Here is a 16,205-nt window from a genome sequence, read left to right on the forward strand (position 1 = left end):
TGGAGTGGTTTGCCTTTTCCTTCTCCAGCTCATTTGACTGATGAGGAAACTGAGGCAGAGAGGGTTAAATGACTTGCCCAGGGTCACATAGATAGTGAGTATCTGAAGCCAGATTTGAACTTACAAAGAATGAGTCTTTCTGAATCCATACCTAGTGCTGCATAGACTGTGCCACCTGGATGCCCCCAAAATAACAGCAGACAAGTCTTCTTTACCTGTCTGGAAACTTGGTCTTACCTTATTCAATTCACTTTAGATACTGATTAGTCTTTTGACAATCTTTTTAACATTTCTTCTCAATATTAGTCTTTTTCCTGTCTTCCCTTCAGAAATTCTCTGTACTTACTAGTCCCTCACAAACTCTTCATAAAATTATCATGATAAAGTTCCTTTGTGGACAACATAGTTAAAATTGTTCCCACAAGGAAGAAGTTTCTCCTCATCTCCTTCCTATCTGCCTTCTCCACAGATTCTTCATCAAGTCCCATAGATCACTGATAAGACACACTCACCTTCTCCCTTTCTCCTTAGGGAGAAGTTTTTAGCATTTTCTCAACTGACTATTTAAACAGCCAGCACAAATTGCTTTTCTCAACCTTCTGTTTGAATTTTCATCTGGCTCTTAAAGCTACAGTGATAATATCTGTATTTTCTGCTAGATAGACATTTGAACCAGGGGCTACGTATATAGAGAGAGGAAGTATGAAAGAGTTGTTCCCATCCTCTTCCATCTTGGCCCAGAATACTACAAAACTGTCCATAGTTAGAACCAGAAATGTAATTTCCATGAACTTAGGTGTACCATAGGCAAAATAAGCTTTTAGGGGCAAGCCTGGAAACCTAGCCTTATTTCTGAGATAAAATTATTTCCTTGTTCTAAATAACTGACTTTGGGCTAGCCTGGAAACCTAGCCTTATTTCTAGGTTCAAATGATTTCCACGCTCTAAATAACTGACCTTGGGCTAGCCTGGAAACCTAGCCTTGTTTCTAGGTTTAAATGATTTCCATGCTCTAAATAACTGATTTTGGGCTAGCCTGGAAACCTAGCCTTATCTCTAGGATAAAAATGATTTCCATGTTCTAAATAACTGACTTTGGGCTAGCCTGGAAACCTAGCCTTGTTTCTAGGTTTAAATGATTTCCATGCTCTAAATAACTGATTTTGGGCTAGCCTGGAAACCTAGCCTTATCTCTAGGATAAAAATGATTTCCATGTTCTAAATAACTGACTTTGGGCTAGCCTGGAAACCTAGCCTTATTTCTCGGTTAAAATGATTTCTGTGTTCTAAATAACTAACTGGGCTAGCCTGGAAACCTAGCCTTATCTCTAAGATATAATGATTTCCATGTTCTAAACAACTGACTTTGAAACACAACCTCCTTCATTAGCTGGAAATTATTGATTCCTCTTATGATAATAACTCACATAGGTACCAGTTTCTTCTGTGTTCCCTTCCTGAACTCTGTTTATCCTCTGACCCTCCCCAGGTTTGTCTCTGATTATGCCCACAATGGCTTCCAGGCTATATGTCAGCACAGACTCATACAGGCCATGGCCAAAGCCCAGAAGGGTCCTGGAGCTGCCCGAACCTTCCCTCCAACCCTACTTGAGTGGATAGTTACTCAAAAGAAGGCCAACATGGCACTAGATGTCTACTGCTTCAATGGTGAGTAGCGGGGAGGAAGGTGTTTGGAGAAGGGGAAGAAAGAAGGGAGATGGGAGATAATTCCGTAAGAGTTAACAGATAAGTAGAATTCTAGAATGTATGAAATATCATTGGTGGTCACTAGTAAAACCTATTCATTTTACAGAAGAGGAAACTGTGACCCAAAGAGGTAAAGAGATTTTTCCAAGGTCACACAGTTAGTGCCAGAACAAAGACTAGAATCTAGGTATCTTGCCTGCCCAGTGTTCTTTTCTCAATATCAGACCCGAGGTCCAAGGAAAGATTTGAGTCAGGCAGCCCCTAACCCTCTTCCTACTCCCTACCCTCCAAGGTCCTATGTGGTTAGACTCAGGAATAGAAGGAGAAGGGAGATCTATTATGACCTCCTCCTACATGACCAACCCTCTGGTTGGTCATGGGGTTGGGGGACACAAGAGTAGAGAATGACTCTCTTCCTGGCCTCATACTCACAATATTTACACAAGAAAAGTTAACTAAGAATACAAGAGCTACCACTAGATAGGACGTGATGAATTGCAAATTGATTAGTCCAGGAAGTAGTGCATTGAAGGTTAGAGAACAGTGATCAGGGAAACCTTTATGGAAGATTTGATTTTGGCCTTAAAGGAAGAACATAATATAGATAATATTGTTGCTTGTCCTTCATTCTCAAAGAGGACCATGACATCAGGAAGGTCATGCCATGACTTGCAAGTGAATTGGATTTAAGTGAGGAAAGGTTGGGCAAAGTCACCAGCCTCACTTTCTCCTCTGGAGCCATCTTGGTCCAGTGGTAAGATATAGATCAGGATGACCGGAGATGGCCCCCAACGTAGATAATAAGAGAGAAAAGGATAGAGCATTCAAAGCTGGGAGAAGTGGGTGAGCAAAAACAGAAGCAGTAATTCATGTTATATATGAAGGACCAGACTAACTGGAGCAGAAAATTTGTGTAGGAGAGGAGTGACAGATATGATTAGAGAATACAGGTGATTATGGAAGGCTCTCCATACCACAATGAGGACTTAGGCCAGCAATGAAGGCTTCTAAGCCGGGAACCAAAAGCCATGTATAAAGAGAAGTGTGGCAACAACTGCAGAGTGAACTGAAAATAGAAAAGATGGAGGCAGAGAGGCCAATTGGGAGGTTCTTCCAGTGGTCCAAGAAAAAGGTAAAGAGGCTATGAAATGTGGTGGTGGCAGAATGAATGGAAAGGAAGAGATGATGTGAGAGCCCTTAGGTGAGAAGATTGATAGAACTTGGTAAATTTGAGATCTCATTTCTAAGTAGGATCCAACAACCAATCCATTGGCTTTCCAGGGGACCAGTTTTGTTGCCCAATTCATTCATGGAGCACAGGGGAGGATGTGACTGGAGACATTTTGAGACACAGGTATGGATCATGAAATCTCAGAAATGGAAGGGATCCCAAAGTCTTCTAGTCCAACCACTGCTTGAAGCATGATATCTACAATATCCTCAAAAAAGTGGTCATTCAGACTCTACTTGAAAATTTCCAGGGATAGAGAAGTCTCTACTTTCCAGAGAAGCCCCTTTCACTTTTGGAAAGCTCTGACTATTTGTATTTCCTTACATTTAAGCTACAATTTGCCTCCCTGAAATTTCTATCACTTGTTTTTGGTTCTGTCTTCTAGACCCAAACAAAACAAGTTAAATCTCTCTTCCACATCATATGTCTTCAAATAGTCAAAGACAGCAGTAATATTCTCCCTAAGTCAGGGGCTCTTGGATGGGGATCTGAGAACTTCTATTTTTAGTATTTAGTTAACTGGATTTCAATATAATTGATTTCCTTCTTAATTCTATGTATTTTATTTTGCACATTTAAAAACATCATTCTGAGAAGGAGTCCATAGGCTTGACCAGAATGTCAGTGGGATCCGAGATGCAAAAAAGGTTAAGAATTCCTGCCCTAAGTCTTTTCTTTCCCAAGCTAGATATCTCCAGTTTCTACAGCCAATCCTCACATGACATGGTTTCCAGACTCTGCATAATCCTGGTTGCCTTTCTGGTGTTCAGGCCAGCTTGTCAAAGCCCTTCCTTAAATGTGATGGTCTAATAATACTCCAGAGGTTGTCTGATCAGAGCAGTGTAGAGCAGGATTGTTCTAAACATTTTTCTTCTATTAATGAAGCCTATGGTTTCATTCACTTTTTTTTGACTGCCATTTCATGTTGTTGATTTATATTCAGCTTGTAGTCCACTAAACAACTCCATATCTTTTTCACACGGCACCCCCTGCCCTAGACCTATACATCTGATATTTTTTTAACCTAAGTTTAGACTTTACATTCATACTTCAAGGATCTGTAGTTTCATCAGTATAAGTTCTCTCTCTGTTGATGCAGACAGCAGTCCCTCTCTACAAATGGAAGGAGGAAAACAGGTATTTATTATGTACATTAATATCTTATTTGGTCCTCACACAACCCTTGGAGGTAGGCACTATTAGTATTCTCATTTGAGGACAATAAGGCAGATAGAGGTTAAATGATTTGCCCAGAATCACACAGCTAGTAAGTTTCTGAGGTCGAATTTGAACTCAGGTCTTCCTGGTTCAGTCTTTGAACTCGGAGACCAGCGTTTTATCCACAGCACCACCTGGTGGCCTCTAAAAACTTCAGTATTTGTGAATTGGTATGCCCCTCCCAAGTTTTATCACACTAGGACAATTTGGACCCTACCACTGTATACATAAATGCATATATGTATGTATAAATGTATATGTGTACATCTATATATGTGTTCAAATACAACACTGAAGTCCAATTCTGGTGCCTCATTGTGGTGTGGAGGTGATTCACCTATTTATCTACCTGTCTACCTACTTATCTACCTGTCTGTCTGTCTATCTGTCTGTCTGTCTGTCTATCTGTCTGTCTGTCTGTTTTTCTATCTATCTGTCTGTCTATCTATCATCTGTCTGTCTATCTATCTGTCTGTGTATCTATCTATCATCTATCTGTCTATCTGTCTATCTATCATCTGTCTGTCTGTCTATCTATCTGTCTGTCTGTGTCTGTCTGTCAGTCTGTCTATCTGTCTGTCTGTTTTTCTATCTGTCAGTCAGTCTGTCTGTTTTTCTATCTATCTATCTATCATCTATCTGTCTGTCTGTGTATCTATCTATCATCTATCTGTCTATCTATCTGTCTGTGTATCTATCTATCATCTATCTGTCTATCTATCATCTGTCTGTCTGTCTGTCTGTCTGTCTATCTATCTGTCTGTCTATCTGTCTGTCTGTCAGTCTGTCTGTCTATCTATCTGTCTGTCTGTGTCTGTCTGTCTGTCTGTTTTTCTGTCAGTCTGTCTGTTTTTCTATCTATCTATCTATCATCTATCTGTCTATCTGTCTGTGTATCTCTCTATCATCTATCTGTCTGTCTGTCTATCTATCTGTCTGTCTGTGTCTGTCTGTCAGTCTGTCTATCTGTCTGTCTGTTTTTCTATCTGTCAGTCAGTCTGTCTGTCTGTTTTTCTATCTATCTATCTATCATCTATCTGTCTATCTGTCTGTCTGTGTATCTATCTATCACCTATCTGTCTGTCTATCTGTCTGTGTATCTATCTATCATCTGTCTGTCTGTCTCTCTATCTGTCCATCTCTTTGTCTAGCTGCCTGACAAGTTCTCTGTAAGCCAGATAATAATAAAAACTCACATTTCTATAGTGTGTGTATATAAATATAATTTCACCTTATTAGATTTGTCCCACTGTTCCAGACTATTTAAATTGCTTTGGATGCCATTTTGTTATTCAGGATATTACCTATCCATCTTAGCTTTCTATCTTCTGCAAATTTTAAGTGTTTTCTCTATGCTTTCATTCAAGTCACTGATCAAAATAATGACACGCATAGGAGCCAAGGACACACACCCTCTGCGTTCTCTTAGAAATCTCTCTCTAGATTGTTACTGATCCATTAAATATTCCTCTTTGGGTCTGGACCAGGGGTGGGGAACCTGGGGTCTATGGTCCTTTGACTGAATCCGAACTTCACAGAACAAATCTTTTTATCAAGAGTACTCATTCTGTGAAGTTTGGATTCACTCAGAGGGCTGCACTTGAGGACCTCTGAGGGCCACATGTGGCTCCAAGGCCGTAGATTCCCTACCCCTGGAGTTGGCCAATTCCAAATTCACCTAATTGGACTGCCATCAACATCTTTTCATGTTGTCCAGGAGGGTACCATAAGAAATTATCAAACTCTTTGATAAAATCTTATTGTATTGTATCCGTGTCATTGCCTTGATCTGCCAGCCTCATAGTCCTATCAATAGCAAAGCTGAGGTTAATCTGGAATTAGTCTAAGACCCTCATTTTACAGATAAGAAAATTGAGGGCATGATAGGTGAGTGACTTGGCCACAGCCACGTAGGTAGCAAATAAGTCAGTATTCAAACCCAAGTCCTCAGACTCCAAATTCCAAACCAGGTGACCAAAATGACCCTTGCTGATTCATGGTTTTCCTACTTCCCTTTCCAAGTCCAAAGAGCCATCCCTTGAAGGGTGACTTGGAGGTCTATTATAGCGCAAAGCACCTACCTTCTTCCTTTCCACTTTTAGAGAAGGCATATTCCCCTTTCCCTGTCCCACTCCCCACGATTTTTCGAAGATTTCTCTTAGCAAGTAACCCAACATTTGTACCTCCAGGTTACTTCAGTACCCCGAGAGCTAGTGCCCGGGCCTGAGGTGAACTCCTTTAGGATAATCAGGTGCTTCCTGACTAGCTCTTTACTTGGCATAGCTTTCAGGTCCCTGTTAAGCTTTTCTGTTCCATCCTTCCCAGTGCAAAGATGGTTGTCCTTGGTGGGGAGAAGAGCTACAGCATCACAGTCGGGTGGTTCTCCCTCCTCTCCATTGTCCTTTATTATGGTTCCGACCATTCCCAGCAGGCACCCTTCTCTTCATTTGATCATCATATTTCCCCCAGATAGCTTTAAAAGTCCTTTGCTAACAATTCATAGCATTCCCCAGCAGCCTCAACTCTTCTGTTCTTTAGGTCATTCATTATTCTTCAAAGACCTGTGCCCTTCTTGTATTCCTCCCTGGTTACCTACGGTATCTGTCTTCGCTTCCATCTGCTATACGTATCTCTTTCAAACTCTCTTTGACTGATGAGTTCCCTATGCAGCCAGATATTAATAAAAGCTCACATTTATAAAGTTCATAAAGGTTTTTTTGGGGAGGGGAAGCCAATGATATACAGGGTGTCCCAAAAGTCTTAAGCTATTAGGGCTTAAAATAGCAGTGAGACTTTTGGGACACCCTGTATTTTGTTTTTACAACACCTTCATTTCTGAACATATCTCCCTTCTTCCCCTACCCAGTGAGTCATCCTTTGTAACAAAAAATTGAAAAGGAAGACAAAAAAAGGCAATCTATTTCACATCTGATTTGGCTGATGAGTCCCCTATACAGCCAGCTAATAATAAAAGCCTGCATTTCTACAGTGCATAAAGGGTTTTTTGGGTAAAAGAACCATTAATATACAGGGTCCCAAAAGTCTCAGTCTAGCTTTAATAGTTTAAAATAGCAGTGAGACTTTGGGAGACCTTGCATTTTGTTTTTACAATTCCTTCATTTCCTCTCTCTTCCCCTACGCAATGAGTCCTCCCTTGTAACAACAACAACAAGAAAAAAAAAACGGCTTAGCAAAACTAATTGTAGTGTGGGGCAGCTGGGTGATGCAGTGGATAGCGTACTGGGCTTGGAATCAGGAAGACTTATCCTCGTGAGTTCAAATCCATCCTCAGACATTTACTATCTGCGTGACCCTGGGCAGGTCACTTAACTGTTAGCCTCAATTTCTCATCTTTAAAATGAGCTGGAAAAGGGAATAAGAAACCATTCCAGGATCATTGCCCAAGAAAAGCCCAAAATGGGACCAGGGAGAGTCGGACACACTTACATGATTCGACAACCACAAGTTGTAGCATATGCAATTTTCCATACCTTTAGTCCCACCTCTGCAAAGAAGAGAGGGAGGGTGCGTAAGAATTTACAAAGCGCTCACAGCCACGTGAGGTAGCTAGTACAGCTAGCATCATCCCTCTTTTAGATAGGAGAAAACTGAACCTCGTAGAAATTGTGATTTTTCCAAGTCACTAAGTGTCAGAGCCAAGTCACACCAACACCAAAACCAAAGCACTTTGACTGTACTATACTGTCTTCCATACCAGTATCTTTAGAAAAGTCAACATGGCAACAAGCATTTATTAAGCACCTACTGTGTACCAGGCACTAAATGCTGAGGATACAAAAAAAAAAAAGGCAAACAGTCCCTGCCCTCCAGGAGGGAAGAGCCCTTCCTCAAGCTCAAAGGATGATCATTGTGGGCCACCTCTGTGCAGTGTGAATGGGGAGCAATGAGCAGCAGCACGCTGATATTTTCTACTTTCCCAAACCCTGAGATCCTGACATCCTTAGGGGGCTGACTGATGGCTGGAGGGGCTGGACGGTCTCCTTGAAGAATGGTAGCCAGTGGGCTGAGTTGGCGGGCCACGATTATGTCCTGGATCTGATCTCAGACATGGAGCTTATCTGGGACTTCCCAAAGCAGAAATCCTACTTTATCATCACCTCGGAGGGGGCAGAGAAGGACAGAAGCAGCACCAGAATGTACGTAGCTAATTTACTCCCAGCCTCCATCACACACTGTCTGACCCTTCCCCACACTCTGCTTGAAGTTGGGGTTTTTGTCCCCATGTACCGTTGGAGGAGGGGACCAGTACAAGTGACTTTTGTTCACTTTGAGTCCTGGGCAGGGGGGCATGATGGTTGCAGGGTGTTAATAGTTCAGAGCTCAAAGAGGATCCTCACCTTTTAAATGAGCAGGCCCTTTCTGGGAAATTCCAAATAATAAGAGGGTGGAGCGGTGACCTCTGGGGAGGCTGCGGGGTTGGGGAACTCATGTCCAGTCAAAATCTATTTTGGAAGAAAGAGCCTAGGTCACCCTCCTAGGACACATTTGGTGGTATAGTTCTGCAGCAAATCCTGAATCCTAAGGATAGGTGGAGAAACTTAGAAGCAGATAGCAAGTTCCCTGTGTCCCCACAGGGTGTTTGGAAATAATTGGGACTCTGATGAGGAGACCCCTGCCCTTCCCCGGCACAGAGGGCACTCCATTCGGACGACAAAACTTCCCGACTCGGATGGTTATTTCAGTCGTGGTAAGCCCCGTAACCATCAGCCTCATGGCCCTCAGCTGGTTCCCTCTGGACACTCCTGACCCCTCAGGAAGGGTTCCTTCCCGCTCCTCTCTTGGGTTATCCTTTACATTATAGTGTCACATAGCTTCTGTATGATGGATCCTCACAACAACAGTGATTATTATCCATATTTCATATTTAGGGAAACCGAGGCTCAGTGGATTTTAAGGGCTAGAAGAAACCTTTAGAGATCATGTAGTTTAAGACTCTCCTTTGACAGATAAGGGAACTGAGGCCAATATAGGGAAGTGACTTGTCCAAGGCCACACAGACAGTAGGTCAGGATTCAAACCCAGGTCCTCAGACTCCAATTCCACGGTCTTTTCCAATACATCTTAAGCGACTTACATAATGAGTCCATGTCAGACCCAGAAGTCAAACCTAGGTCTCCTAAAGCAGTCCGCTGAACTGTGTTACCTACAAGCAGGTGGCTGGAGAGGAGGGGGGTGGTGGTAGCTCTAACCCCAGAGCAGCCTGTTCCCCAGCTCGGGGGTACGAATTGCTCTCCTGCCTCAGCCCCAGCCTGCCGTGGCATTTCCCGTGAGGAGGTTTCCCTGGCAGGGCTGGAGCCCACGTGACCCCTGCCCCCTGCATCTTCCCAGCAGAGTCAGACAGCTTCAAGGAGCCGGCTGCGCCGCAGAAGGGACTGGATCGTTACCTAGATAGTCTGTTTGACCCTGTGCTTGCCTATGGAAACACGGTATGGAGCCCAGCCCTGACCTTCAGGGAGGGGGTGATGGGCAGGCATGGAGTCCCGGGGGAGGGAGATGAGGGGCAGCGCAGGCGAACACACAGGAACCCATAACACAAATACGCAGACTCCAATAGTTCACCTTTAAAGTTTTCACGGTGTTTCATAAACATTATCTCATTGGACCCTCATAACCCTGAGAAGTAGGTGTCCTATTTTGCAGAAACTGAGGTTCAGAAAGTGACTTGACCAGGGTCACCTAGCTAGTGTCTACAGTAGGCTCTGAACCCAAGACTTTCCGACTCCAAGTCAAGCTCTCTATCCACTACACTGCACAAGCACCATCACATGCATGCGAATGAATGGGAAAGCATTTATTAAACACTTACTGTATGCCAAGCCCTGTTGCTTGGCATCAAGTTCTAGAGATACAGATTCAAAAGCAGAGACTGTAAGATCCCTTGGGGAGCTTATGTTCTAATGGGAGAAACAATACCCAGAAGGAAGCAGGGGGCTAGGGAGGGGAAATTAGAGCCAGTGAGTGGAATCAGAGGGGAGTAGCTTGGCATACCCCTTCCAGGAGTGACTCGATTCATGATGCCATAATTGGAAGGGGGTGGTGAGCAAAGGAAACACCGTCACACAAAGACACCTCATCGTACACAGAGACTCTGGGATACCGTCACACATACAAAAATGTACTCCATAACAGACACACTCCATCACATACACAAACACACACACACACACACACACACACACACTCTTTAAGCCATTTTCCCATCCCCCATCCTGCAGCCCCCCACCCCCACCCCCAACCCCTGAGTGGCATCAGGCTGTTACTCTGTGCTAACATTGAGGACACAGCTCAGAACACTACTACCCCCAACCTCGGACCTACCTCCTCCCAGTTTCAGACTATTTTACCTTCCCACGCCTAAAAGGCCTCCTCTACCCAGAGTCCTCTACAATGGTGGATGGGCCTATCCCTTGAGTTCGTTATCGTCTCTGGTCACAGACCCATGCCAATTCCCTCCAGACTCACAATTTAAACTGGCATGTCAGAGAAAAAGCAGAAAGCTTCCTGCCCAGCCTTGGCATTCATATGGTGCCCCTCTCCCCTAAACCTCTTTGTGGAGACATCCATAGGTAGTTGGTCCAGCTCAGTCCTTCCTTCCAGGAGGAGATGGCCTCACGTGGTTAATGCCTCCCTTTTTCAGGGCTGGTGGATTGTGCTGAGACCCCCCATCAGCACCAGCCCACAGTACTCATCATCTGATGTCATTCTCTTACTACCAGATGAGATTGTTGGGGTGCTAGAAGAAAGGGATTAGGGCAGGGGTGGGGAATCTCTGGCCTCAAGGCCACATGTGGCCCTCTAGGTCCTCAAGTGTGGCCCTTTGACTGAAACCCAAAAGGATTTGTTCTGTGAAGTTTGGATTCGGTCGAAGGGCCACACTTGAGAACCTAGAGGGCCACATTTGGCCTCAAGGTCGCAAGTTCCCCACCTCTGGTAGGTCCTCAATCCCTGCTCCCTGACCCTTGGCCTGGTGCACATCTTTTGCCCTGTTTTCAGGATCTGGAGAAGCCAACTGCTATCTCCTATAGGATGAAAGGGGGAGGTCAGCCCAAAGGTGATGAGGAGCCAGCTGGTCCCCCCAGAATACCCCAAGAACCAGGTCAGTAGTACCTCCTAATTATTCACTCCACCCCTCCTTACCCCCATGTCTAGCCAGCACCAGACTTTCCTTAGTTTTCCCTGGGTTCCCTCTGGGTCAGAGCCCTCACTGAACCTCCACATCACGAAGCCTAGCCCTAGGGATCTGGGAAGAGAAGGCATGGGGTGAGACATGGAACTCTGGAGCATCCCCTCCTCACCATATGGGCTGACTCCTCCTCCCTTCCTCTCTCCCTTCCTCCTACCCTTGTTCTTCCCCCATCCCATCCTTTCCTCTGCTTCCACTTTTCCCTTCACAATTACTCAGCCCCATTAAGCTGGGGTGGGGTGGGGGGATTGATAAACTGAGCCCCAGAAATAGGAAGAAGGAAGGCTGGCTATTGGGATTGAGGTCAGAGGTGTATAGCAGGAAGTTCTTCAACCTTTCCCTCCTCCCATGCCCCTTGATCCAGCACTCTTGACCATCATATTACTGATCCTGGCCTCCCTCTTTCCCCATATCATCAATTCAGATAGTCCCAGCTGCCCACCAGAATCCAATCTCAGCTACTCCTTGTTCTCCATGACCCCTGATCTAGATGATTCTGACTCCTATGCCCCAGATAACCCCCTACCTCATTTTCCCTGACCCCCTTGTTTCTGGCACCCCCTGAACCCCATTAGTTGTCACCCGACAACCAACACCCACCACCCATTCACTCCAGCTGTCCCTAACTGTTCCCTAACCTCCAATCCCCCTGATCCTGGTGCCTCACTGAGCCCGGCACTCTGTAGTCCCAGGCCTGGACCCCTCCACACTGGCGCTGCAGCAAGCCTTCATCCACAAGCAAGCTATGCTTCTGGTGAGTATGTTCCCCCGCCGCCTCAGAGCTACTCACCTTGGGGGGCTGTGGGGAAATTGCTTCACCATTACTAGCAACAAAACGTGTCTGAGGGTAGAATTATATACTGCCAGATGGAGTGGGGAAGTAACCTTGTAAAATTGCAAGGGGTCCAGGTGATTATCTACCTGGGGAGGAGAATATGAGTCAATGGTCACTTAGCAAAGTGGGAGAAGCTTTGCCAATATGGCCGGTTCATGGTGGCCATCTATTGTTTAACTGGGCTTTTCTTAGTCTTCCTAGCACCTAACACTTAAAAGCAGCTTTTAACACTATCAATGGCCCCTTCTCCCTGGGTATTCTCTTCCTCCTTGGTTTACATGCTGCTGCTCTCCTGAGTTTTCTTCCTGCCTGCCTAACTGCCCCTAATTTTCACTTTCTCTGAAGTTTGGATTCAGTCAAAGGGCTGCCCTTGAGGACCTAGAGGGCCTCGAGGCCGCAGGCTCCCCACCGCTGTGTAGAGCCTTCATCTATTTCTTGGTGATCTCACCAGCTTCCATTAGTTCAGTTATCATCTCCATGAAGATGATTACCAATTCTACATACACAGCCTCAAACCCTCCCCTCACTAAGCACCTATTGTATGTTTCTAATAGGATGTTCCAAAAGCAACTCAAAATGTCTAACTAGAAGTCTATCTTTCCTTTAAATTCATCCCTCCCCCAAACTTCCTTATTCCTTTTGAGGGCACCACCAACCTCCAGATCACTCAGATTTACACCGACAGGATCATCTTCTATTCTTCCCTCTCCTTCCACTACATACCCAACCAACAGCCAAACCTTGATCACGTCTCCACAACGGCCCTCCCAAGTGCTTCCTTCCCTCTACTCACGAATCCGTTGTTGTTGCTGGATCATTTCAGTTGTGTCTGACTCTCCATGACCCCATTGGGGGTTTTCTTGGCAAAGATCCTGGAATGGTTTGTTACTTCCTTCTCCAGCTCATTTGACATATGAGGAAACTGAGGCAAACAGGGTGAAGTGACTCACCCAGGGTCACCCAGCTATTAAGTGTCTGAGTTAGGATTTGAACTCAAGAAGATGAAGTCTTCCTGATTCCAAGCCCGGTGCTCTATCTGCTGTACCACCTAGCTGCCCCACATAGGCAGTTCAAAGGCGTAAAGATAAGGTGCCATGTTTAAGGAAGAGAGAGAAGACCAATTTAGCTTTAGGATAAAATGTAAACTCCTTAGCTTGGCATCTAAAGCCTGCCGCAATCTCTCCCATTTACCTTTTCAATGATTCCATAGTACTGCTCTCTTCACTTGCTCTATATTCCATCATCAGTCTCTGTCATTGTGCAAATGCGCCTCATTCCCTCCAACAAAGTCTGGCCTCTTAGAATTCTTCACTTCATTTAAGCCTCAGCTCTCATGCTCCCCTTTTACGTGAAGCCTTCCCTGATTTCTCCCTCAAGTTATTGGTGCTTTACATATGTGTGTGTGTGTGTGTATGTGTGTATGGTATGTCTCCCCAGGAAAATGGAGGCCCCTTTAAGGCAGGGGCTCTTTGCTTTCTGCTTTCGTATCCTTAGTGCCTTACATATTAAAAGTTTGCTTGGTATTCCAATGATTTCCAAGTAATATTAAAACATCAGAAGGAAGGGCTCCAACACACTGGGTAAAACCTCTGTGAAGGTTTTATGGAGGGACACGGACAAGAGCTGCACAGAACGGGAAGGTGTGGAGGGGCTGCAATCTGCCCCGATGGAAGGAGTATCCACTCTGATGAAATTTTGAGTGGCTCCTCTCGGTCACACTTACTACAATGTATTCTGAAAAACCTCTGTCTCTGGTGAGCTTAGGAGAAAGAAGGCAGCACCCAGAGCCAGAAACCACACCCACTAACTGTGAGGAGCTGGCCCAAAACGGTCGGACATAGAGCAGGGAAAGAAAATCCCAAAGGAGGTGATCTGTTTGTTCCCCTTTTCTAATTAGGGGTCCTGTTTCTTCAGTTGACAGAAGAGGGCAGTGAAGGTAGATCAAAGGGAAAATGGAGGCTGAGGCAAGGAGGCTCCTGGGAGAAGAGGGATTTCTCCCTCTCCTCACCAGCCAATTCTTTCTCCTTTCTTCTCTCCCACAAAGGCTCGAGAAATGACTCTTCAGGCCATGGCCCTTCAGCAGCAACAGCAGCAGCAGTTGACAGATCCAGTCCCTTCCGCTGGAGCTTCCTCAGCCCCTCTGGGAGCCTCCCCCCAGCCCCTACCCCCCAAAGTGAGTCTGGCCCTGAGGGAGGGTCTTGGAGGGTGGGACACAAACGTACTCTACACCTGCAGAAGCTGCGGTGGCTGGAGAGGAAGGAGCTAAAAATAACAGGTAAAAGAAAGGAGACATTATGTTGGGGGGTGAGGAGGAGAGAGGCAGCTATCAGAGGAACAGACAGAAACCATGCTGGTGGCTCTGGCTTGGCTGCTGACCATGTGGTTTGGGGTGTTTGCTCATCTGGAACATGGGGACAGTCTTTACCATTCCCCATCCCCCATTACCCCAGAGGGCCCAGGGCCTGCTCTCTAGGGCTCAGAAAGGTTACTGCTCCAGCTCAAATGCCACGTGGGGAGTGATTGCTCCTTTTTTATGGGCCAGAGATGAGGCCAGACCTCACCAGGGTTTTCCTCCTCTTTGGCAGAAGCCAACAGGGCCAGATGCCCCTCTGAAGGCCAAGAGCAGAAGTCCACCCGCCAAGCCAGTGCTAATCTATGCAGCCCCAGCTCTGGGAGACCCTGGAGGAGTTGGCTTCCAGCCCAAGGCCTTAGTATCTGGCTCTCCCTCGAAGACTAGGGGCTCCATCCCACCTATTAAACCAGTGGCCACCCCTATTCGGGTACAGGACCAACATTCTCCTTTAAAAACCTGTGAGTACTTTTATTTTGGGTGTCCCCTTTCTTCTCTGCCCGTTCTTCCCTCAAGCCCTTCTTTCCTTAGCTTTTGGGAGATATTGCCCCTAACTTCAGAGGATCCCTGGGAGATAGAAATCGTAACAGCCTGCATGACACCCTCACCACCTGAAAAATGCCCCTTTCCCCACCAGTTTCACCTTCCCCGGAGCTTGTACGTCACTCCATCCTCAACTCGGAGCATTTCCCTCAGCCCACCCAACAGATCAAGACTATAATCCGCCAGTGCCAGCAGCCACCCAGAGCTCCAGACGGTCTCAGGTTAGAACCCTGCTTCCAAGTCCCTTATATAAGGCCACCCTCAACTTTAGGCAAAGTAGATGGCCACCAGCTAGGAAACATTACCTCAGATTGCATTATTTGTCATTCATTCCTCTGGCTTAAGCATAGTCCTCTCCAGGACCCTCTTTTAAGATACAAATACCACTGATTTGGAGGAGGGAATATTATGTCAATTTTAGTCATTAACAATTTAAAGGAGTGAGGGGAAACGGGAAAACTAGGTCCAGAACATTGGATGACTTTGTTCACAGCCAGTGCCTACAAAGCCCCAGGGTTGGTGTCCAAGAGCTCCGGCTCCCCATCCCTATCCTCTCTAAAGGCCTAGTACAGCAGCATAGTCTCCTTCACCCACAATGGATGTTGTCACATCAAGTCAACAGGCATTTATTAAGGACCTACTGTTTTCCTACTTTGTGCTAAGCATTATCTACACTGTCCCCACATCCAGGCTGTCCTGGTGACGCAAACATCTCTTGTCTTGCCCCTGTGCATCCAGAGGTCTCATAGGCTCCTCCACTCAGGCATCTCTGCCCTAATTTTGTCCAACCTCCATCTGCCTAGGAAGGAAAGTGGGAAGGTGTTTGTGAAGAAATCGGATCCTCATGAAGAGGCCCTCCTGATCCTGAAGGAGCAAATGACCCACTCGGCCCCCATCAACCTGGTAGTGATCAATTCCATTGTCCCCAGCTCCTTCTCCTGGAAAGTTCCTTATCCCATGGGGTGATCATCCAAGGTCTAGGCCTCCTCCATACCTCCTGCAGTATGGTGAAAGTGGGGATAGAGAGCCATACATTTCCTGTACACACACACACACACACACACACAGAACACAGGGGCATTACATAGAATAAGGGAGGGCTCAATTAGTCTTTGGA

At 45.7% G+C, this 16,205-nt stretch overlaps 1 protein-coding gene across 1 annotated transcript in view; it reads left to right on the top strand.

Annotated features, from left to right (window-relative positions):
* MYO15A (myosin XVA) overlaps positions 1-16,205 on the top strand; it is a 128,541-nt gene that overhangs the window by 67,586 nt on the left and 44,750 nt on the right. Inside the window, 11 exon segments of the mRNA XM_036748000.1 lie at positions 1,490-1,668; positions 2,989-3,061; positions 8,122-8,313; positions 8,752-8,864; positions 9,506-9,603; positions 11,171-11,273; positions 12,047-12,114; positions 14,240-14,368; positions 14,781-15,006; positions 15,183-15,309; positions 15,892-15,991. Of these exon segments, the coding sequence (XP_036603895.1) occupies positions 1,490-1,668; positions 2,989-3,061; positions 8,122-8,313; positions 8,752-8,864; positions 9,506-9,603; positions 11,171-11,273; positions 12,047-12,114; positions 14,240-14,368; positions 14,781-15,006; positions 15,183-15,309; positions 15,892-15,991 (1,408 nt within the window).

This window comes from Trichosurus vulpecula, chromosome 1, assembly GCF_011100635.1.
Source record: "Trichosurus vulpecula isolate mTriVul1 chromosome 1, mTriVul1.pri, whole genome shotgun sequence".
NCBI lineage: Eukaryota > Metazoa > Chordata > Mammalia > Diprotodontia > Phalangeridae > Trichosurus > Trichosurus vulpecula.